The sequence below is a fragment of the Sceloporus occidentalis genome, unplaced genomic scaffold, assembly GCF_023333645.1.
Source record: "Sceloporus occidentalis isolate IW3139 unplaced genomic scaffold, rSceOcc1.0.p SCAF_5, whole genome shotgun sequence".
Taxonomy (NCBI): domain Eukaryota; kingdom Metazoa; phylum Chordata; class Lepidosauria; order Squamata; family Phrynosomatidae; genus Sceloporus; species Sceloporus occidentalis.
The window spans coordinates 38,194,785-38,219,980 of NW_028316985.1; the positions used below are offsets into that span (position 1 = coordinate 38,194,785).

The 25,196-nt window shown below is 41.1% G+C and overlaps 1 protein-coding gene across 1 annotated transcript; it reads right to left on the reverse strand.

Annotated features, from left to right (window-relative positions):
- Window positions 1-2,429: 2,429 nt before the first annotated feature.
- Window positions 2,430-25,093, reverse strand: NAGA (alpha-N-acetylgalactosaminidase). Its single transcript, XM_089523743.1, has 9 exons — window positions 25,009-25,093; window positions 20,761-20,937; window positions 15,895-16,069; window positions 14,169-14,346; window positions 11,172-11,266; window positions 9,261-9,422; window positions 8,933-9,130; window positions 7,888-8,031; window positions 2,430-6,158 (listed from the first exon to the last, which is right to left on the reverse strand). The coding sequence occupies exons 2-9, from the start codon at window positions 20,913-20,915 to the stop codon at window positions 5,976-5,978; spliced, it is 1,290 nt and encodes a 429-aa protein (XP_089379869.1). The 5' UTR covers window positions 20,916-20,937; window positions 25,009-25,093; the 3' UTR covers window positions 2,430-5,975.
- Between the last annotated feature and the right edge of the window lie 103 nt (window positions 25,094-25,196).

Below are 25,196 nucleotides of genomic sequence, written 5' to 3' on the forward strand. Positions count from 1 at the left end.
ATAATTACAAGTATAGGGTGTACTTCTGTCATTCACTAATAGCAGGTTAGAAGGAACTTTAAGACATACTGGAAGGAAGTAGAAAGGTGGGTTTGAATCAGGGTAGCAAACCTGTGACATTGCTAGATTGCAGTTCCCATCATGCTTAACAATTAGCTATGCATTATGGGAGTCCATCTAGAAAGCAACACCTTTTATACCCTTGCTTGTCTAGAGAAATATCTAATACTGTATACAAAAATGAATTGCAAATGAAAAATCAGCAGTAAGAAATCCTGATTCATCAAGTACCAGTACCTTCCCAAATTGTGACCCATGCAAGTTCATTTGCAGTACTATTGGCGACACATACAGTTTTGGGATCTTATCGTGGTACATCATGATGCATTTACCACATTATTTGGAACATGGATAATTTTTCAGCAGACAAAGGAGATGTTAAGAGTGCACTGAACCAAAAGAAGGTTGCTAAGCTTAATTATGTTACATCTGCATGAAGTATTAATGTGATGTGTAATAATGGAGTTACAAAGAACTGGTTGTGCATACTGTACACACCAAGCTTTTTCCTCTTTGACCTTTGCTCAGCCCACCCATGCTTCTTAGTGGACAGTACAGATTAAGATGGCTTTTGTAAGGACCATGTAGGAAGTTTGGTCCCACACCTGAGTTCCTTTGATAGCAGTGCTTGTTTTGTCTATCATGTATTGTTATTTGTAAGAAACCATGGGCTGATTGGAGTGGGTAATGTGATTTGTTAAAGAGCTGATCAGCAGGACGGAGGTGAGAACTATGGATTGTAGGAAATTATAAGCACCAAATATGGCACCATTTCGGTGAAAAGTGGTGGTCTTTCTTTCCATTTAGCCATGGGCTTTGGAGGGATGGCAGTCTTTGAGATTGTACTGGATTCTTCTCTTTCAAGTCATGGGGCTTGGAATGGGGTTTACTGCTGGGTGAGTTCCCAAGCAATCAGCTTGGCAGGGGCTAAGGAAGGTGTGCTTTCACTCTAGGACCACAGGTACATTGCTCAGGGTGAAAGGGGCAGGTACAGTTGGACCCCAAACTTATGTTACCATACACATTCACAAGGCCCTGCTGCAGATTGCTGCAAATGGTTTAATGAACTGTGACCCTAGCTGCTGTCTTTTTGATGTCTGACTCTATTTCAGATGTTGGACAAATAACTGTTTAAATTGAATCTCATTTTCCATTCCCTGCCTTGATGGGCATTTTATGCCCAGTTGCTTTAAGCAAAGTGATGGGTAAAAATGCTGTTTTAAATAACTGGTTATTCTGTGCTTAAAAGTAAAATAACTCAAAGTTTGCATGATCACTACCCCAGGCTACTTGATTCATAAATGGAGGCAGATAGCACACATTCTAAAATCATGGGTCAAGGCCACCTGCCTTCCTAGATTCTAAGTGTCTGTGTATTTTTTACTGGCTTCACAATCACTACCCCAGGCTACTTGATTCATAAATGGAGGCAACGCCCATTCTAGAACCGTGGGCCAAAGCCACTGGCCTTCCTAGGTTCTTATTACTGGCTTCACTAAACTCATAAAATATTTCTGAATTATACTACTGTGTTGTTGCTGCTCCTCTAGTATTAAAACTTCCCACTACTGCAAACACTGCTACTTCTTAGTATTCACATTTCACTGACAGATGCTTCTTTTCCTAGACATATTCCTTAGGAGTTTTTAGGGTATGCATATTTATTGTGGTGTTTTGTTTAAATTATCCATCCTCAAGAATAACTGGTGGGGGAAATAAATGAACGAACCTATAAGAAAAATGGTACTACAACAAAAGAGTACTGGGACAAAGGGGACTCTTATGCTTCCAACAGCATATCCTGTGTGAATTGTTGCAATCCAGACACATTGTACATATGGATGGAAATAATTAAATTTGTGGCTGACGTTGCAGTTTAAGAGGCAGATCAAAGCTGTCCTATAAAGTTGTGGGCTATGTTGACACTTTTCTCCAGAACTTGCTAGCCAGCATGGCCACTAGTCACTAAGGGGCAAAACAGACCACACCGATAGAGCAGCGTCCAGACACCCCTTTCAGTCCCAGACTGGGGCAGCAGCAGCCACATGCCGTGGCCCTGATCCAGCAGTTTGCTGCTCTAAAAAGAACCAGAAAAATGCCTACACCGATTCTTTGGCGCAGCATGTCTAAACATTGCGCCAAAGAAATGGCATGACGCCGCCCACCATGTGGTTGGATGTGCAGCATGATGCCAGCATCAGGAAGGAATTGGGACGGCCGGCATGTGGTTGCCATGCCCCCACTTCAGCCCAATGCCAGCGTTTAGTGCCGGTCTGTTTAGTCCCTAAATGACCTTCAGGCTCTCTCAGTTCTGCAATTAAGTACTGGACTATTGAGTTCATCTCTGAATCAATTATTTAACCCAATCATTACAGTTCTAAAACAATATCTTTTATTCAAAATGTGATTCAAAAACACAAAATATTTGAACACAGGCCAACAATTCAGGATATAAAGTGACATACAGTACCCTGTGGTTTACAATCATATAAAATCAGAATGGTAAAAAAACCAAATTAAATTGAAAATGTATCAGCCAGTTAGAAAAGTCCCTCCAGAGAGTTCCTACAGCACAAGCAAAAAGAGGTCTTACGCCCATTTCAGATTGAAAGCAAAGGAAGAACAATTGCAGAGCAAGGTCATTCCATAACCCGAAGCTTAATAGTGTAATGGCATTCAATGACAGCTGTTGATATTAAAAGAAATAGAAACAAAAGGAAGGTGATTTGATGTAGGAAGACAGATTTGCTATAGAGCAGGGGTCCTGGCCCCCCAGATGTTGGACTGGAACTCCCAGTGTTCCTCATCATTGGCTATGCTGGCTAGGATTACTGGGAGCTGCTGTCCAATAAAATTTGGAGGACTGCATTATTCCAACCATTGCCATAGCAATATATGAGTTTAGGCTATGTCAATCATCACTCTGAATTGGGCTCAGAAGCTTAATGGCAACCAGAGCACCTGATAAAGCCATGCTTGCACCTCCTGACATGTGATTTATAAATTAAAACATAGGGCCTAATGGGAATAAAATGTCAATGACCCTGGTTGATGTCATTTTTTTTAGAAGCATGATCAGGGAGGTGTTGCATAGATTAAAATGTGCAATAATGACAGCCAATTTAGTGAAGCCGGTGCATTCAGGGTCAAAGGACTTTAATAATTTAATTAGTTGAGACAGTAACATCATCTGCCACAAGTCTCAGATTTCCCTGTTCCTCTACAGTTTAGCTGTATGCCTCACTGTAGGTGTGGAGGGTGGGTAGGAATTCATTTCTCAGGGACAGTATATTGTGAGCTATCTATGGTCTAATCTAAAGTATTTTGGATGACTTGATTTTGAATGGACAGTTAAGATCTACAAGCTTTACAAAAGACTTAGTCCAGGTGAAAAGGCAAAGTGCTAGAACTGGTTTGCTGTCATGGCTCAATACAGCTATTTGCATTTTCGATGCTCTTTGAGGCTATGGTTCTGGGGATTGTAATAAGTGCCTGCACTACACATGGATTTTTCTGTTTTGTATGTCAGCAGGAAGCTGCAGTCCCTCGCTCTTCTAATTTATACCCCATCTTTCCACCAATAAAGGTGCTGACGGTGATTAACAAAACAAAAGTAGTTATTGAAAACTACATCTAGCATCTTGTTCATGAATTAAGATGTTATAAGCTTGATTCATGCTATCACAACTCACTTTTAAGGTAACTGGGCGGATCAGAAGTCTCTTCCAACCATGCAACAACCAAATGTCCCCCCTCCCCAAAAAGAGTGTTGGGGTCTGGGAGAAGCTCTCCAGGAGCTCCTCCTCTACCATAACACTTGCTTCCAATGGCAGTAGGATCAGAAGGACTAAAATATGGTCTCTTCCCACCTGTGGAAAAGCCTTTGTGTACAGTTAGTTGGTGGAAATATTTAATACTCGTGTATATATATAGTGGGCCATTGGCATCTGCTGGGATTTGATTCCAGGTCCCCCCATAGTTAACAAAATCTGTGGATGTTCAAGTCCCATTAAATACATTACTTTGAATTACTGCTTCTAAAAAATGGTCTATTGTTCTGGTTGCTGGTGCAATAATATCCCAGAATTTTTGTGAATCCTTTTGTATAGCGCCGTGACCCAGTTGAGCAAATGATAGAATTAGATAGGCCCCCTACTCATGGTTTTATGTCCGGCAATGGAGCTGACACACACAATTTCTCAGCGATAAATATTAACGCTAATAACTATAATATGCAGAGTATTGGGAACTTTTAAAGGAACGGACACCACCAGAATAGCTGATGGACATACTCAATCTACCCCATCTCTCATAGACAAACCTTGACCTGTTGTAGACCCAATTAAAATCATGTCTTGGAACATAGCAGGATGGTCTAATAAGACACAGGATGAGGACTTCTTAAAATTCTTACAATCACATGATATCATCCTTCTCCAAGAAACATGGGTACCTGATGGATGTGCTATAAACCTACAAGGTTATACTTGTTACACTATTCCATTAAATACAATGGATAGTAAAATGATGTCCCATATATAAAATGGCAAAATCAAGGTTTGCTTTATGGAATTTATATATATTTTTGAATGTTTTCGAGCCGTGGATGCTTGAATCTGTGGATACTGAGGGTCTACAGTGCAAGCTTTTCTATTGTGCAATTCTGCAACCTCAATACTGACTGCCATTTACATTTCAGGGTGTGTAGTATCTGAATACCAGATGCCATGGAGGAACAAAACAGTAGGCATCAAGCTCTGAACTGCTCCAACAGAATGCTGAACTGAATAGACCCTTGATTTGAAGCAGAAAGACATATATTCCTGAAAGCCAAAATTACACTCAACAAAATGGTAGTTTTAGAAAGGCTGAAGCAGAGAATACAGAAAGAGTTTTACTTCCAATTTGGAAAAGTTACTTCTCTGGATCAGAGTTCCCAACATCCCCCAACCAGCATGGCCAAAGTCAAAAAGAATAACTTTTCCAAACTCTGGCCCTGTCGACATGTTTCTTTACAGGAGGCAAATTAGTATTGTCAGGGCATGTCCTTGATCTACTAGATTTTCAATTTGCATTTTAATCTTGTGATTCCTCCCACATTACCAAGTACTACATTCTTAGGAGAAAAGATCCAACAATTACATATTCAAAATTATTGTTTCCCATTGTGGGCTATTTAATCCCTGGTCCAGGTAGAGCATGCTGTTGTTACTATACTGTCCTTTCCCCCTCCTCTCTCTCATTAGCTAATGAAATTAATATCGATTTGATGGCTATGAATGCTACTATACAGAAAACACAGTGTGCACAGATAAAGGAGAACAAGAGAGTGAACTGGAACTTAGATGAAGGATGATGCTTCCAGATTAAACACTGAAACTCCAGGGCTACTTATTGTTTAGTAACCTATGACAGAGGTGGGCTAACTGTGGCCCTACAGAGGTTGTCAGACTTCCAACCCTAATTAGCCATAACCAGCTGGTGAGAAACACTTGAAATTGCAGTCCAGAAAGATAGGAAAGGTCACTTTGCTCACCTATCCAATTTATAGAAATATCCTATATTTCTCCTTTAATTTTTAAAGCCATTTTAAAGATGAGCTGTGATACCATATCTTAATATAATGAATGCTTTCATAGCCTTTGGTCCTTTTTAAGATTGCAATCCTCTAAGTCCAATGGGACTTATTCCTGGGTGAGTATAGGACCACAATCTTAGCAATGTTTGCTTCCCAATGAATCCATGCAATCATTCAATAGAATTTCCCTGCAGCTCTAGGAGGTAGGTGTGATGCATCATCTCAGACTTCACACTAACTGTGTAAAATCACCACTTCTCTCTTTTCCACCAAGTTTCAGGCACGAACAGAGAAATCAAGGGGGAACACTGCCTCCTGGTGGTTTGGTCTTTTAAGATCACAGGGTAAAGGGATGGACTTTCTTGTCTTCAGGCTGCTGTTTCATAAAGCTGAAAGGCTGGTCTAAATGCATTGTTGGGTAGAGATACCACATGACTACTCCAGAGGGATTAACCACAATGGTGAAGTTGTCAGCAGCCCTCAGGCCACTGATGATTTGACTAGTGTACACATCCTGGGCCTGGGGAAAAAGGGGAAAAAGGAAACAGTTACCCCAATTTATAAATGGATAAATAAATTCCCCTAGATGCATCCATTCTGGATATATCATTGACAAGAAGCTATTTCACTATAATGCACCCCACAAGCAAAGCTTAAGAAGCTACCTTTGGAAAGCAATTTATTCATGTTAATTATTATAGTATAGTGTCCAAACAGTGATTTTCTTGTCCTCAGTCATTGCAATGTTTGTAAAACAATTTGTCTTACGTGCCATGGTGCTTGTTGCTTTCCAGCTGCTTTTAGTTATGGTAGGGGTTAGAACTGGTAACAGAATGGCATAAAAGTTGGACAATTCCTGTCTAAAAATATTGAGAATGTCTAGAGATGCCCTTTACAAGTAGCTTGAAAAGTAAGTAGAACACATTACTACTTATACAAATAAAGTAACATGGGTCCCTTTCTGGGAGAAAGGTGGCATAAAAATGAAATCAATCAATCAATTCCTAATCATTATGCTACTTTCAAATGCAACTATTTATACCATTTTTGTTACCAGAACAGTAACTTGCTATAGGTAAGTATGTCACATGAAAGTTGTTATTTCCAAGCTTTGCCTGGGTATGAAAAAGCCTGTTCCCTAACTGCATCTAAATTTTAGGATTGAACCATTGCATGTTCCTCCCCAAACATATAGCAACATATAGCTGGACTTTGCTCCAACCTGCTGTCTGGAATTCTGTCACCAGTGCAAATACATCATGATGATTAAGGCAGCTGTTTTAAATGCAACAAAGAGAAAGCTGCTTTATATGGAAATACACTGAGTAAACAAGACCATACAAACTGGGAATTTTCAACCATAAATGCCCCCCCCCCCGGCAAGTATTTGCAACAGCAACATAAAAAAAACATATCACACTCTAAGTAGTAAGCTGCATAGTACAGCAGTGGAACGGACTGTGCTGAGCATCTTGAACAGCCCTTTATGTTTCATGCTGCTCAGTTGTATCAGTTATGCATAAACTGATGGAAGATTTTTGCATTCTCTTTCCCCCTCCTTAGATAGGGATTTCCTGCAGGCAAACTCTCCTCTCTCATTCAAACTAACCATGTGACTTTGGTCACTTCTTGTTTGGGACTAACAGACATTCTCTCTAAAAGATTTCAAGTGAGCTGTTGTGTTTCCATTTTTCTGCTCTCTCAACTTTCTTCTGAAAGATGGTGAGATAAACTTTTTTTTATCTGAACTATTCACTAGCTAGATTAGGATATATCTTCTATGTAAATATAAATTAAAGCCATTAGTAAACTTTTGTTTTTAAACTACAAACTATGTGTTTGTTTTTTTGGAGTCAGTGTCGGTTCTTAAGAAAGCATAGTTAGACAAGAGCACATTTCTGCTACTCTGCTAATTTAAAGCTAGGCCCTAATAGGCTTGGCTTTGACATTTTTGATATTCAATATTTTTGTTTCCTTAGCAAAGGCTGAAGCGTTAAGAAATTTAAATTACTCCACATAAACCAAGATAGGTAGGTGAAAGATAAATGGTGGGGCCTATTGATCAGAAGGCTCAGAATAAAATCACCCAGCAGTAAGTGAAGATGTAACTGATGCCATACATAACACATGAAAATGGGTTTCCTGAAGATTTTACTCAAGCTTTCAAAGGCCTTAATTGTTAGTCTACAGATTATTCCTTGCTGTCCAAGCAGAGAAACTGTGGTGAGTTATTGATGGTTCTTGCTTACCTCATACACAAAATCCTGTGTAAAATTGAGCCGAGCGAGGGAAGTGGTGTAGCGATATGGCATGTCTGTCCTTCGGCTGAAGAAAACCAGAGCACTGGCTGAGTGTGATAATGGTCGCAGGAACACCTCTATGCGGGATTTCTCCTACAAAATCAGGCAGGAAAAGCAGGTGGCACTAATGGTAACTCCATGTGGACCTTGTATAGTATACTGGAGAGCCAGTGAGGTGTAGTGATCAGATGCTGTTGGACTAGGTTTAGAGACACAGGTTCAAACCTCCATTCATCCATAAATCTTATTGGATGATCTTGGGCCAGTCACACACTCTCAGGCTAACCAACTCCATAGGGTATTGTGGGAAATGGAAAGGAGGGAAGAACCACATACTGTATGTTCCTTGGAGAAAAGGAAAGATATTACTTTAAATTTAAAAAACCAATACTCAAGATTTGGCTCAGATTACTGAGCTTTTTAGATAAGAGCGTCAGAAGCAATAGTTGGAAAAGAAACTTTTTTAAGACTGAGTCTCAGAATTCCACAACCAGCATGGACAGGATTGTAATGCCAAAATCAAACAAAACAATCACACACCTTTCCCAAGCTCTGACTGAAACACAGGAGTGTGATATCCCAGCTCTAAGGGCAATTATGATATATTTTTATGTCACTTAATGGATAAGGAAATTGTAGTCCCTGGGCTACATATAGCTCCAACCTCCCATTTGTACCTTCCCCAACCATTCTTCACCTCCCAACAGTTCTAAAGCTCCCCTTCAGATTTTTTAATTGATTAAAAACTCCCCCAGATGGCAAAACCTTGAGGCCACCAGAAGTGGCGGATTAACTCTATCCCACCATCCCACTACTGAAAACCCAAAATTGTACTAAGAAATTGGGAAGTCACAAACAGAAATGATTTCTGGCTTCAACATCCAGCTGCTTTAGAGCTGGCATGGCCTGTCATAAGGCAAAAATTTATATTTGCCGCTGGTATATCTCCTCACTCCTAATCTGGCCAAAAAATCGAGTCCTTGACTTTCCATACCTGAAGAATTTTGCGTCCTTGAATACCCAGGGGGTCTTGGTTAATCTTGATCATCAGTTTGTTCTGCAGAATCTCCTTGGCACTATCAGAGATGACACGGAGGTCAGTGGACATGAACAGGGGAGCAGCCATTATGGTCCATAAAGCCATCTGGGACCGTGACTGTTCGCAGCTCAGGCCAAAGTTTCCAATGATGAGCTGCAGGACAAAAGAGTAAAGGGTGAAAATCCTGATTGCAGATGACTTCCTGCCAACAATCATCTCACTGCTCCTTTCTAGCTTTAGAGTCCTCAAGACGGTCTCTTGCTCTTGGCTCACTCTACATTACCATGTCCGGATCATTCCAATGACCAGGTCCAGCTACTGGCTGAAGGACATCCTGATTGACTGAGAACCATTCCACAATGGAGAGGACGCTGTCCCAAGAGTCTTGTATGTCGCCATAATTTCGCCAGAGATTACATATGTTTGCCAGGAGAGTGTAGTTCACCTGAAAAAGAAACAAAATGCAATAATTACAGAAAAACGAGCTGGCTTTACACCTTAGAAATATGGAGACAAAGGTGTTGGGTTGGGGGGAATCCTCAAAAGAACGTTCTAAGTAACACTGATTGAACCAGTATTGGATCAACTCGAGTCCCTATACCAGGAGAAAGGTGAGATATAAATAAATAAATGCCAAAAGTCTATTGATGAACTGTGCTGCCATAACTATGCTGGCATAGACAATGAAAGCAGGAATGATGACAACGATGATAATTTCTTACCTGCCTCTCCCAATGGATTGAGATGGGGAACAACAACAATTAACAGTCTGGAAAGATCAAGATAAGCAGGGGAAAGGGCTGAGAACCACCCTAAAAAGTCTAGGACATATAAACACCATCGAGAGAATAAAGAAATAGCTACAAATGTCTAAATCCAGTTGCTAGCACCAAAGAAAGTAGTTACACTGAGTCAACTGCTGAATGACAGAGCAACTCGTATACTGTACATACCTCATTGAATCAGTGGGTCTATTCTAGTTGGGACTAGCATTTGGATTTAGGCCAAATTGTCTGGTAATCCAACTAGAGAGAATGGAAGACAGGGGTGTTTTATCATGTTTATTTATCTGCTATATTTATAACCCACTTCCCTCCAGTTTGCTCAAGGTCCTCCTCCTCTTCATTTTATTCCACAACAGTTTTGTGAGGAAGGCCCACCTGAGAGATTGACAGGACCAAGGTCACCTAGTAAATTTTAATAGCCAAGTGAGGAGCAGATTCTGAATCTCACGAATCTCTTTACATCACATTAGCTGTCAATCGTTTAAGAGCCCTCCCTCCAGTCCATCTGCCTTGGTCCAGGCCTCAGAGGGAGAGAAGAATGCTGGACCTGATCCCCCCCCCCACCACCACCATTCCCTTCTCCTTTTGTGTGGTGTCTTTTTAGATTGTAAGCCTGAGGGCAGGGAACCGTCTATTATCCCCTCTGTTGTAAGCCGCCCGGATTCCCAGTGATTGGGCGGCATATAAATAAATCCTATCATCATCATCATCATCATCATGAGAAATACAGAAATGAAAACAGTTAGCTCTAACCATGCTGAATATTGAGATAAAGGAGGATTTCACAAGGCATATATATTGCACTGGAGTTGGGGAAATTATCATACCTGATAACATTGTACTCTAAAATGGTGCCTGAAAACAAATGTTAAAAGCAGGATTATAAAGAGATTGACCCAGTGGCACTAAGAGGCAACCTGCACTTTGCCTAATTTCTTGCAGGTCCTTGCCTGACTTCAAAATTCCTCTGCAGTTGATCAGTTTGGACAACAATGACAGCAAGAACTATCTGTCCCTTCCCTAGTGGCCACTTAGACATGAGAGAGAGAGAGAGAGATGAGTAAAAGGAACAGCAGGCATAGCAGGAGGTTGAGGGGAAGGGAAGAGACCAATAAGATAAAAGATAGAGAAAGTGAATGAGCCTGGATAAAAGGAGACAATGGAGAAAGGTCCTATGGATGTAGAGAGAAAAGGAAAGAGCAACCTCACTAACCTGTAGTCCAAAAAAGTAAAATTACCAAACTCTGCACTTGCCAGCTTAAAATGCATTTGCCTGCTTGCTAGCACTGCTGATTTCTACTTACAATACCCAAACTGGGGTTAGGGTTGGGAATTTGAATTCAGAATTCTGAAGACACTTCAAGGGCATTAAAAGGAACTAGTCCAAAGCATTGACAGAGATGACTCACCTGAGGTGGAAGTCCCCCTTGATAGGCTGGCCAACTACAGGAATAGGCAATAGGACGGCCTGTTGCATTCAGAGCCTTGGACATTTTAGGATAACCTTTAAAGAACAATATCACAACAAAAGGATTGTCAAAGGAATTTGTTTGATGAATATGAAAATGTATTATATAGAGATACAAGTTGAGAACAAAAGTTTTCCTTGGTAATAAAAAACTTCAGTGGGCACTTCCCTACCCCCAAGCCTCCATCTATTCCAGTCACTGGAACCTCCCCCTTGAGAAACACAAAATACTGTACATTTAATTTGGGTGTGCAAAAGCAGACACGCAAACATACACACATTTATATTTCATCATAAAGCAAACTCCTTTTTTGTGCTAGATTGGATATTTTTCACTCCAATGCAATGACAGTTTATGGAAACTTTTAGAATTACAATTTTCAGATCCCAGCTGTTGTTATTTCAGAAAGGCTGCTATGACAAGACTATGTACACTCTAGAAAGGTGGCACCAATGTAAATAATTATATTCAGTGTCACACAGCTCATTAACAACCAGAGACACTACCAGAGGGGTGGAGATGGGGGTCCAGACTGCACCAGATGATTCCCTGGGGTACACCTGATGAGGTGGGACACCCAGTGGACTGGCATGGCTACTGGATGAGCAAGAAAGGGTGAAGCTTCCCTTGGTTGCTTGCTTAGCAGCTGCACCAGACCCTGAATGGGGCCTCTGGAGGCCACAGGGCAACCCACCTACAACAGCAGCTGCTGCTGGAGAAGTAGCCACGTCAGACCCCAAATAGGCCCTACGCAGGCCACAGTGGTCTGGTAAGGGGAATGGGCAATAAGCCAGGAGTGTGACTGACATACAAGGCAGTTAGAGGAGGGTGGCAGGGTAGTCCACCACCCTCCCTGGCAGCCTCTTCTGGGACCCACCCCAGGTGACACCTGTTAAGGAAAAAGCAACATGGGACATACAGTGATTGAAATAAAACATGTATGTGAGAGTCAGGGTGACTCAGCAGAAGCAAGTAGCAACTACACAGGTGTAAAAGGTAAAGCAATTAACAAGTCCTGAAAGCCAAGGACAAGAAATGTAAAGTGGATAATTGGGCACACCTGAGAATTGTTAAGTGGTCAAGGCTGAGATGATGAAATCACTAATTCTGGATAGTAACAAGAGAACCAATGAGAGTGGTTGTACACGCCCACTGGGTGGAAACTGACAAGAGTGGGTGGTATGATCCAAGGACTATATTAATAACTATGAATCCTAATGTATTTTGTGGGTAGTAGTTGTGGATAGTAGGAGTATTGTTGTGTTGGATAGTTTGGAGCTGTATATATAGTAGAATAAAGTAGATCTTTTATATAAGACTACTGAGTTGTCTGGTGTCTTGGGTGAAGCTACAAGAACCAGCAAGACCCTGGTGAAGAAGGGTGAAGACTTCTGTGGAAGCAAGAGCGAGAAGACTTGGAGAGTTTGTCAGGGTCTTCAGCCTGTTCTCTGCAACTCTTGCAAAGATATAACAACTGGCCAAAACTGGTCAGCGTGGTGCACAACCAGGTGGTGAGTTCCAGGCCAGAGGTGAAGAGCCACAACTCCCATCATCCCTGACAACACCATGCTCAGTGATGCCCTTCTCATAGAAGTGAAGGTAGAGACCTCCGTTCTGTGGACTGAATCTGGTCTCTGGAGGGTTGTATTTTGGCTTGCAAAGGCTCCTACACTATATGGGACTACCTCTGTCTATGGAAAGCAATGGGGAAATCCTGTCCACACCCTCAAAAATCCAGCCTCCCTGTCTTATCAGAACCATATCTAAGGTAAGCATATTACAACTTCCTATCATATCTTCATCAAAAGCTATTTTGCTGATGCTGTTTGAATTTTGAGGGGAAATGAATACATTCAAGAAAGGACACATAGAAACACACAAAGACATTCCTACGTATTTTTTTAAAGTGTGCCTTTGACTCAACTCCCTTTCATAATAATAATATAATAATAATAAAGATTTATTTCTAGCCCGCCCAATCATGAAGAATCCGGACGGGTTACAACAGTAAAATACATCATGTTACAACAGAGTTTAAAAAAATAAAAATCAAACCCTAGACCTACTCCCCATTCCCAGTACTAAAACAGAATCAAACAGTAATAGTATAAAAACATTACAAATATTAAAGACATTAAACAAAAAAATAGGCAGAAAGATAGGTGGGGAAGAATAGGCAGATGAGGGGACAAGTATCTCTATATCTGGGGAGGGTAACTAAGTTGGAAAGGAACTCATAATAGCCATAATTAATGCTTCAACTCAGAAATTAGACACTTCCCCCTTGCTACATGCCACAAAAGATGACAATTTGTTATACAGAGAACTACTTTTATTTCTCAACAAATTTTAAAAGATTATAGATCTAAAACTTTAATGTTTGCATTAAAATTCAAATGTCATTCTGAAGCCACTGTTTAAAAAAAACTTTAAAGAACATGAAGTTGGCAACATGAGCTTTCATAGACTTCAGTATACTTCCTCAGATGCATTTAAATGCATCTGAGGAAGTAGACTGAACTCTATGAAAACTCATGCTGCCAACCTCTTTATTTCAGTTGGTCTCAAAGGTGCTACAATTGCTCTCTACCTACTGATTCTACAGGCATCACAATTATATCTTTGAATTCTACCTTTAAAGAACATATTACAAAAAAAAATCTAACCCTGATTAAAATAGATTTTAAAATTGTTAATTCGCTATAATCTAGATCATCCACTGAGGTGAGTTTAGAACAGAGCATGGAAAAATTACCTTTTTAGATAATGACTCCCAGAATCTCTCATTCAGAATGGCTTGGCCATACAGACTGGAAGATTCTGTGAATTTTCATTCAAAACAAACAAACAAACAAACAAACAAACAAACAACCCACAAAAGCTAAAGCACTGAGAAATCGAGTTAAATGTAAGGAAAGAGGACACCCCAACTCTTACCTTTGGCCTGCATAGCTCCAGATGAGTAGCAGCCATCAAATTTCAGCATGTCCACTCCCCATTGTGCAAATGTTAAAGCATCTTGTTCAATCCGGTCCAATGTCGTGCCAGGATACCCTGCACAGGTGTAGCTGCCTATGTCAGCATAAATACCAAGCTTCAGCCCACGTGCGTGCACCTGCCGAGAGAAGTCATGGCTTGCAAGACTGAGAGAAAACTCGCATAAATAAATGCTGAAGGAGGCAATGTGCTCATCACAACAGTTGCCATACTTGGCTTTACATGGTATCTGAACCACAACTCCAAGAATTTTCCCATCAACATGGCTGTACAAACTGGAGGAATGTAGGAGCTGTAGTAGAAGAAGTGGCACTTCCAAGTTCATCTGAAATTCATCTAAACTACTCCACATAAACACACCATATTTCTCTCTTCCTGCTTCAAGAAATATCTTGGCTCATTGTTTCTACAGCACCTTTATCATGGCTTGCCCATTGTGGTGAATGTGGCCACTAACATAAGACAGATGGGTTTTAGGATCACTTAGGCTCTCATACTCACTGGAAAAGACAATAATGCTTGGTAAAATGGGAAGCAGTAGGAAAAGCGGAAGAACAAATTGTACTTGGATGGATTCAGTCAAGGAAGCCATGATCCTGAGTTTGCAAGACCTGAGCAGGTCTGTATATAACTTGGACTGGGAACAAATGAGGGAAGAAATCTTCTTGTCAGCAACTTTCCCTTAATAGTTTTCATAACTGTTAGGATAGATGTCACGCCTTCACAGTTTGACTCCTTCTGTTTAGTTCTGTTCTAAATACCTGGGTGATCTATCTTCCAGTTATCTCGACCAAAGGGCCACCCAGTCAAGCCCCCTGCCATATAAGAAGAAACAATCAAAGCAATCCTGACAGCCTCTGTTTAAAAATCTTCAAAGAAAAAACCTCTACCACACTCCAAGGGAGTGTGTTCCACTATTGAACAGTTCTTCCTGTCAGGAACTGGGAATAGGAATGGGAATTGGAAATAGTATATTTCCATTGTGTAGTTCTCCAGTTCTACTGCTTGCTGAGAGGGGATACTGGAGCAGATTAGCTAAGGACTGGAATGCTTTCCTCTGCTTTAGACCACCTGCTGCACCATTTGCCACCAATAAAGCTTATTTTATACCAGTGATGTATGTAGGTTTTTGATACCAAAGTTTTAGACCAAACAATTCCATCTTAAAACACCCATACTTTTCTCAGAACAATCCTTAAGGTCTCCCCTTCCCTCTGTTATCTCCGTTTGATTACTATGTCCTCTGACAGTATATCCATTCTGCAAAGTTAGATGCCAGCCACAGATGCTGGCGAAACGTCAGGAATAAACACTTCTAGAACATGGCCAGATAGCCCAAAAACCCACAAAAAACTAAAGTTAGAGCAGTTAGATATCACTTTAACTGTCATGGCTCCATCCTATGAAACTGTGAGATTTGTGAGATACCCTTTTTTTCTGCAGAGCTTTAGTCCACTTTCATGAACTATAGCACTAGCCCTCACTAGCAGAAAAGTATCTCACCAAGACACAAATCCTAGGATTCCCTAAGATGCAGCCACAATAGTTAAAGTAGTATCAGATTGCCATAACTGTTTCATATCGATGCACTCCCACAGTTATAGACAGGGATGCTTGGTTTTTAAAAAAATCACATTTCATTTCTCTAGCAGGAGGGCCCACTCACATAATCTGCCAAGGCTTTGATTCCACTTGGGAACCTCTCAGGATCTGGAACAAGGTGACCTGTGGCATCCCGCTCCTTTGCTGTCCAGCAGTCATCTATATTCACATATACATAGCCCAGCTCCCTCCAGCCATCTGTTGCCAAGCGATCTGCCATATCCATGAAGAGCTTCTCACTGTCTCACACACAAAAAAAAAAGCAAACAATAGAAAAAAAAGGTTAAAACAAATACTCCAGTGACTCGATGCTATTGGTGCCTCTGGGGAAGACACAGCACCCCCAACATAGCTGTCCCATAGACTGAACTGCTGTGTTTTGCAATGCCAAGCATGCAGTATTCTTTCGCTCAAAGAGATGGCAAACTTAAAGGCCTCTGGCATTCAGTTATCTCCATACTAAAGCCCTTTAGTGCTACTATGGCATTACTTCATGCACCAATGGAAGGAAGCAGAATTAAAATAGAAGATTTATATAGTACTTATTAATACACCACAGTATCATTGTTATGTACGTTCAAATCATTTTCGAGTTATGGCGTCCCTAAGGTGAACCTAAGATGAAACTACCACACGGTTTTCTTGGCAAGATTTGTTCAGAGGGAGTTTGCTTTTGCTTCCTTCTGAAGCTGAGAAAGTGTGACTTGCCCCAGGTCACACAGTGGATTTCTATGGCCAAGCAGGAACGCAAGTTCTGGTCTCCCAGTATCCTAGTCCAACAATCAAACCACTACAACTCTCTCAAACCACATGTGGCTTGCAAACCACATTATACAGCTCAATCATTCATGATGTTCCTCACAGTAAAGATCCAGAGCTTCAAAATATTCCTTTTTTTGGATTACAGCTTTCAGGATTCTGGAACATGTAATCCAAAAATATTGTTTCCAAGCTCTGTCAAGATCCCTCCATTTTTTAGTCAAACGTCAAGTCTCCTTCCTTAGAGATCCCTTCTGATGTAAATTGAAAAACTCCCTGCTTCTGAGTTCTGTTCCTCTGTTGTTTCCTATTGAACACTACTGATTTCTCTTCCTTTCCCTTTTCCTTTTATACAGCAAAAGTATTTAGCAGTTACCTTGTAAGATGTGTTCAACAAAAATAATAAAATGGGCTGAACACCCACAAAATAAACCTTTTCATTATAAGGAGAGCAACCCTTACAAGATCCTGAACTGTTTTGCTGGTCCATCTTGAATCTGCAACTATGGTTTATTTTACTTTTTAAGCATTAGTTTTAAAAAATACATTTTAAAATAGAGGTAATATTATTTTACATTTCAAATTCAAAACAATCAGATAACTGGAGAACAGAATGTATAAATTTGCAGGTGACAAAATTAGAATCAAGTAATTTGCTGTTGATGCGTGCCTTTAAGTTGTTATGGTGACCTTAAGGCATACCACTGTGTGGTTTTCTTAGCAAGATTTATTTAGAGGAGATTAACCATTGCTTTCCTTTGAGGCTGAGAATGTGTGACTTGCCCAAGGTCACCCAACGGGTTTCCATGGCAGAGCAGGAATTTCAACCCTGGTCTCCAGAGTCTTTGCCTAGCAACTAAACCACAGTCCCCCTAATACACAGCACTGCAACTCAGCATGAATATACTTATCTCTTAAAATAGTTGGCACTGTGTGACTAAGATGCCAACATGTTTATTGTAAAAATGGACAATGGATTACAATATTTTTTAAAAAAAATTACACATGATCTGATCTTGTGTGTGGCTCACAGAATTAATACAGACAACCCTTACCTCCAGAAACAAATATGTGGATAAAGGTGATCTGTCAAGGCACAGTGCACTTAACCTTCCAAAAAACATTTGATAAAGTTCAGTCCCACACTATAGACTTGGAGCAAAAAGAACAGTCATGCGACTTAGAGGAAAACTCTTATAGATCAGTAAAAGAACATGAAACAGAAATTTGGAATGTATCCACACTACAGAAATAAAGCAGTTTGACACCACTTTAATGTCTATCTGGTATGCAGAAAATTCAGAGTGCAGAAAATTCCACAGTGAGAATTTAGGAAAGGAATCAAAAGCAAAACAGTCAATATAATAATTTTATACAAATCTATGAACGGGTCACATATGGAATACTGACCATAGTTTTCAGAAAACAGCAGCCAAAATAATGAGAGTGAGTGGGTGGAATAACTGGTTACAGTCTTTTAAGGATAGATGGTTTGGGGGGGGGGGGAGTACCATATACTGTATAATGTATAAGTCAACCTCATGCATATGTTGAAGGAAATTTTTAGGGACAAAATCATAGATTTTGATATGACCTGTGCATAAGTCAAGGGTAAAACGTTGAATCATGAAAGGAAGGCAGTGGAGTTAAATGGGGTGTTCAGCGGACAAAGACATCTGGAGAGGGAGGAGGAGGAGGAGGAAAGAATATCTTAACATTTAACACTGGATCATAAAGGGAAATGAAGTAGAGTTAAATGGGGTGTTTGGTGGGCAAAGAGATCCAGAGAGAAAGGAGGAGGATTGAGGAGAGAAGGTGAAGGGAATCACCTCTTTCACAAACACACACACACTCTCTCTCCTTGTGCCTCAGCATATCACTGCCAGGGCCCCTCGGGTGTGCTTCTATCAGGACCTTTCTAAGATGTATTACTGTTTTGATCCATATATAAATCAACCCAGGATTGATTTATGGTTCCCTTACCTAGGATCAAAATGGGGACTGCCCCCAAGAATCAGAAGAAGATTAAGAATTAGGAGAGTGGCTATGAATGAAAAGATTCTAAAATGCAAAGATATACAACTGAGCACAAAAGTTAGAATCGTACAAGTGATTTTATTCCCTGTTACCATGTACGGATGTGAGACCTGGACAAAGAAGAAAGCAGTTAGGAAGGAAGGTCAAATTTGGGGCATAAATTTTTCAACATAGTTGAATACACACACACACACACACACAGAAAGTAAGAGGGAATAAGGTTGCGGGTTATATAATAAAGCATGCACAGAGAGGGCAGAAATAGAGATATCTCCCCCCATAATACTATAACTACAGATTATGTAATGAAGCTCACTAGTATGAGATTACAGACAGAGAAAAGAAACTACTTTTTCAACTATGGGAATGTAAAAAGCATGAACTATAGAATGTGCTTCAAGCTAAGCATGAACTATAGAATTTGTTTTTATGTGATATGGTTATGGTCACCAGCTCATGCGATGTGATGATAGTCACCAGCTTAGTATGAAAGTAAACAACAGAGGAGGGAAGGTATCAATTAGCAGTAGTCTTTTAGTTTTTTTAGATTGTAAGCCTGAGGGCAGGGAACTGTCCAATTAAAAAGATTGTATGTACAGCGCTGTGTAAATTTACAGCGCTTTATAAATAAAGGTTAATAATAATAATAATAATAATAATAGTAATAATAAGTAGTAGTCACTAATGATGGTTATATTTTCAGAATCAGATGGATGCATACCTCATTTTGATTAGGGGATTCTGAGAGTTATTGTCCAAAGAGGTATCTATTCCATGCTTAATCATGTCTTTTCACACTTTTACCCAATATTTTACAAGTATTAAGTTTGCAATGGTGGTTTGAGCACTGGACTATGGAAAACAGAGTTCAAATCTACACTGGGTAGGGTTGCCATAAGCTGTCCAAACTGGGACAAATAGTAGGACACATTTTTAAAAAAAATGGAGGACACGCGAAAAAATTTGATGATTTTTTTAAAAATGTTAATATAAATGCATGTTTCTTAGGCATGATCAAAATGGAGGACATTTTGGCATTATTCCTAGACAGATGGAAGAAATGTACTTCCCTTTCTGGCCAAACCACTCGGCTCCATTCCGTCTTCATCACTATCATTTTTAAAACAAGGCAGACCTGTTAGCATTAAAAGCACCAAAAATACACAAAAAAGACACTTTGGGGGAAATAAACATTTGGAAATGGGCATCCACCTCCTCCTCCTCCTCTTCTTCCTCTTACTTCTTCTTCCTCCTCCTCCTCCTCATCGCTTGAATTTCACGCCAGGAAATGGCGCTTTCCCCTTTCCCTGGCCAGAGGCCTTGGTCCTCCTCCTCCTTTGCCTCCTCCTCCTCCTCCTCCAAAGCTCACTGGCCAATGGCAGACTGGGGCTGAAAACAGGCCAACCCCCGCTCTTCTGCCATTGGCCAGACAGCTTTGGTGATGCGCGCTCCTGTTTAAGCCCCGTGCATGGGTGAGCAAGAGGGGCGAGCACGCGCTGCTGCCGGCCGCTGCCTGGGCAAGTGCCACGGGCAGCGCAGCAGCTGCGCAGAAGAAGGAGGAGGAGGAGGAGGGCGGCGCGGCCAAGGCGGAGGAGGTGGGTGAGTGGCCGGCCAGCGCCAGCCGCATTAGCAGCCGCGGCAATGGCCGCATGAGCTGGGCCCAAACCTGGGATTTAGGGGGCGGGCCCAGTTCCTCCAAAAGCGGGATTGTCCCGGGGGCCGCCAGGATATGGCATCCCTAACACTGGGTGACCCTGGGCAAGTCATACTCTCTCAGCCTCAGAGGATGGCAATGGCAAAGCACATCTGAAGAAACTTTCCAAGAAAACCCTGTAATAGGTTCATCTTAAGATTGCCATAAATTGGAAATGATTTCAAGGCAAACAGCAACAACAACCATGAAGCTTAGAAGTACGAAACAGTTAATGGCTGTATTCATTATCTACTATGCACCACAGGTAGACTAACAGCATATGATAGGATACAACTGTTGGAGAAAGGTGAAGCTGGACATTTGTTAAGTAAAGCAAATCCTATCTTAGGTGAGTAGCACAGGAAATCAGCTACTTTTTTGCAACTCTCTTGCTCCTGCCACGTGTTTATGCTGCACCTTTTCCATGGGTGATCCACTTACCTAATGCAGTTATGGGGATCTGATTTACAATCTGTATTACAACGAAACCGCTCCCATGCAAGCCATCCCATTGGAGGTGTTCTCATGAGTCCATTTTCTAGAGCCAGTGTCAATGGGGCAAGGGCCAGAAGGAAGACAGAGCCCATGAGCTTCATGACCAGGACTGGCGGTTCAACACTGCAGAGGAGAGAAAAACTACTTTTCATTAGAAAAAAGGGTGCATCCTGTGACCATCCTCATTCTATACTTCAAAGGCTGTATTCAAATGAATGCAAAATGCCAAGATAAACATGAGCATCTTGTCTGTGCATGTCACTCCCCAGGAAAATGGAATTACCAGCTTCAAAAGAAGTCACCATCTTAAATAAGTGAAAGGCTTAGCAAGCCATGATGGCTTGTCTGAATTTTACCATTGTTTTCAGTTCTTACACATTATTTGTGGATTTTCCTTCCTGTATAGTAATATCTATTGTTCTCTTCAACCCATTCCAAACTTGCAGCACAACACAAATGACTCCACTAAACTCACCCATTCCATCACAAAGAGCAGGGGTAGGAAATTCCTGTGGTAGAGAGGACAGTTTTTCAACTTTGGGACCTCCAGCTCTATGCAGGTTTCCCAAAATGCCCCAAAATAAAACAAACAAACAAAACAAAACCAAATAGTCAAAGGTCCAAACAACACTGCAGAAATAATCCAGTTTGAGACCACTTTAATTGCCCTGGCTCAGTACCAGGGAATCCTTGGAATTGTAGGTCATTGTGGCACCAGAGCTCTCTGACAGAGAATGCTAAATGCCTCACAAAACTACAGTTTCCAGGATTCCCTAGCATTGTGCCAGAGCAATTAAAGTGGTCTCAAAATGCATTATTTCTGCAGTGTGTTTTGGACCAAAATCCACTTCTGGTTTTCAAACAGGTTTTTAGAAATGTTAAACAGCATAGGCTTTCCTGTGGCTTATTTAAGAGGTGAATTACTCTGGGAGTTTTCTTTTAGAGGCAATTCCCTGTGTAATTCCCCTCCAAAAAAGCAGTCAGGAGGGTCGGGAGCCAAAAAACAATCTTGCTGGCTGCTTGCTATCCAGGACCACAGTTTGTCCAGCCTTGACAAAGGGCCATCCATCAGGTCCCATCAATATAACATTCTTCCGCACTACTAAATATTATCTTTAAGCCCCACCACCTCCCTACTTTATCTCTGTAGTTTTGCAATGTATTGTTTATAAGTTATCAAATGTATGAGATCACCTTACTATGGAGGAGAGTCCAATGGATACCATGGACCATCAACAAGACAAATGAATGGATCTAAGAGCAAAGTGAGCCTGAATTAAAAGCCAAGATGACTAAATTAAGAATTTTGAACTCTGGACTCATCATGAGATGACATGACTCATTGGAAAACACAACAGGACTTTGTGAAGTGGAAAGCAGTAAAAAAAGAGGAAGATTGTACTATAGGTAGATGGAATCAATCCAGGAAGCCATAACCCTGAGTTTGCAGGTCTGAGGTTCTTGGAGATCTCTCATTTCTAGGGTCCCCAGAAATCAGAGCCAACTTCATGGCAAATTAACAACAAAGCCTTACTACAGTATGTGCTATTATTGAAATAACAGTGGTTGTCCTAAAGCAGAGGTGGGAGACACAAAGTCCTCTAGATATTGTTGGATTGCACCATCATCCCTAACCAACAGAAATAATAGCTGTATGGGAATTTTAGTTCACAAACATCTGGAGATCTACACCTAATGTAAAACTTGAAAGCACAGCACAAGGGTGTGGGTTACACTGGTAAACAGCCTTGATTTCAAGGATAACTAGATAGCTTTGTGTATGTGAGTACTGGTGTTAAGCATGGAATGATAGAATGCAATTGTTCCCCCATGCAGTACCAGACCTGCCCATCATCATATGCACTGGGAAGATAACATTTTACAAGTCTGATGGCAGCATAATTCTAAACATGTCTGGGCAAAAGTAAATCCAATGAAGTTCAACTGAGTTTATACCCAAGTATGTAGGTACAGAACTGCAGCCTGAAGGGATTTTAACTTGTGGCTCCATAAGTTCCTTCTCCGTCATCTGTTGCTGGTCCAAAACACACTGCAGAAATAATCCAGTTTGAGATCACTTTAACTGCCCTGGTTCAGTGCTGGGGAATCCTGGGAATTGTAGTTTGTTGTTGCTCTTGGACAGAGAAGGCTAAATGTCTCACAAAACTCCAGTTCCCAGAATTCCCTAGCACTGAGCCAGGGCAGTTAAAGCAGCCTCAAATTGGATTATTTCTGCAGTGTGTTTTGGACCACTGCTTCTGGAGCTTTTACAGGAGACTGGGTCCATGCACTTATTTCCTTTGCAGTGGACCTGGACCAGTGGATTCTCACATGCAGTCCTTGGAAATATTACTCATTTGGGATCATAATTTTTAGAATAGAATATTTTTAGAATACTTGAATTACAAAAGGGGAAAGGCAACATCTTAGCTAGCTTTTGTAAGGCTGTGGGAAGGGGCATAAGTTGGCAGAAAAGGTGCAGAGTCTGGGTATGGAGTTTAAGAAATTCCCACCTCCCAACTCCAATGACCCCATAGAGTAGATCACACTAGCCAGTAGCTGCAAAAAGCAGAAACTTGGAATGGGCCTTAGGATTGCCATACATTGCAAACAACCTGCAGGCACACAAGAACACAGGTAGGAAATGTTCTGAAAGTTGTTTTGCTCAGTGTCTTGTTCTCAGTCGCTGAGGGAGATAGCGGGCATTTCAAAGGTCCCAGCAACACCCCAAGTATAAAATCCACTTGCAAGCAAATCAAGTCTTTGGTTGCATGTGGTTTTTTTTTTATTCCTTGACTAAAGCAAAGCAATTGCTGCACTCACCAAGCAGGGAGAAAGTAAGAATTGGATCCTGTGAAATAAAGATCAGTCCAATCCTCCTGATTTCATATGATTTTCCCAAAGCCTGCCAATCAAACCAACATAACAGAGAGCTAAGTGCCAAACTGGGTCTGCCTATATCTAAGTACCAGCTATTATTCTGGGTGGGTGAAGAGGGTGATGAAATAACTGTGCACACTGCTATCACTTCAAGAGATTAGTATACCAAGGGATATTGTAGTCCCTTTGAGACTACTAAAAGAAGGAAGGTGGTAGCATGAGCTTTCATAGATGAGCCTACTTCCTCAAATGCAGATGGACTTGTATCAGAGGAAGCAGGCTCAAACCTACAAAAGCTCATGCTCCCAACTTCTTTCTTTCAGAAAACATATCCAGGGGTAGCCATGTTGGCCATGTAGCAAAGTACAATAACATCCCAAATCCACAAAACAGTGATACCTTTAATGGCCAACCAAAATGCATAAAATATATGTTGTAAGCTTTTGAAGCTTCAGCTTCAAAAGCTTACAACGTGTATTTTGTGCATTTTGGCTGGCCATTAAAGGTTTCACTGTTGTGTAGATTTTTCCCCCCTTTCAGTTAGTCTCCAAGGTGCTACAAGTTCCCTTTGCATTTTCCAGACTGTTAAGTCTGGTAGCATGAAATGTTAACTCCAGTTGCGGGGCTTGGCGAGATCCTGTAGATTACATTAAAAAACAACAACAATGAACCACCTGCCTTTTTATTTTTTCTTTCTTTCTTTCAAGGATTTCTATCCCACCTTTCTCCAAGGTTTCTACTTCTAGCATGACAGTATGTAGTTAATACTCCTGTTCCTTCTCACGTTCTGGAAACCTTGATGACACATGGGTCCAAAACACACTCCAGAAATAATCCAGTTTGAGACCACTTTCACTGCCCTGGCTCCATGGTGGGAATCCTAGGGACTGTAGTTTTGTGAGAGACTGAGCCTTCTCAGGTGCCACAAAAAACTACAAGCCCTAGGATCCCTAGCATTGAGCCAGGGCAGTGAAAGCAGTCTCAAACTGGATTATTTCTGCAGTATGTTTTGGCCCAGGAGGAGAAAAAACAGTTTGGGGAAGATTCAGGAAAGCACGAAGAAGAACCCCCTGCTAGTGCTGGAATTCAAAGATATAGCTGTGTTAGTCTGTAGAATCAGTATGTAGAGAGATCTTGCAGCACCTTTGAAACTCACTGAAAGAAAGAAGTTGGCAGCATGAGTTCCCCTAGACTAAGGTCTACTTCCCAAGTGCTGGTGTGCATAGATGTGCTTTCAAATGCCCTGCCTGCTATGAAGACCTCATGATGAGTTTCCTTGGGTTGGTTTTCTTCTTTAGGCAAGGAAAGGCTTACCGTGGGAAAAATCCAGCAGACCGAAACTAAGGGCGACCAGACACAACCTGCAGCTGCAAAGAGCCTTCTGTCTTCTTGCAGATTTGGAAACTAACCACGTGTCTTCCTGCCTCGGATCATCTGACTCTTTGGGCTCTTTGGAAGATCAGCTGATTGCACAAGAAGCAAAACCAGGAACGGCCCCTCCT

Bases quoted from the DNA above. Each gene is read 5' to 3' on its own strand.
- NAGA (XM_089523743.1), bottom strand. From the start codon at position 20,915: ATGAAGCTCATGGGCTCTGTCTTCCTTCTGGCCCTTGCCCCATTGACA. The intron at 9,423-11,171 runs GTGAGTCATCTC...TTTCTTTTTCAG, and splicing joins AAGGGGGACTTCCACCTCAG to GTGAACTACACTCTCCTGGC. The intron at 6,159-7,887 runs GTAAGCAAGAAC...CTTTTTCCCCAG, and splicing joins CACAGGATTTTGTGTATGAG to GCCCAGGATGTGTACACTAG.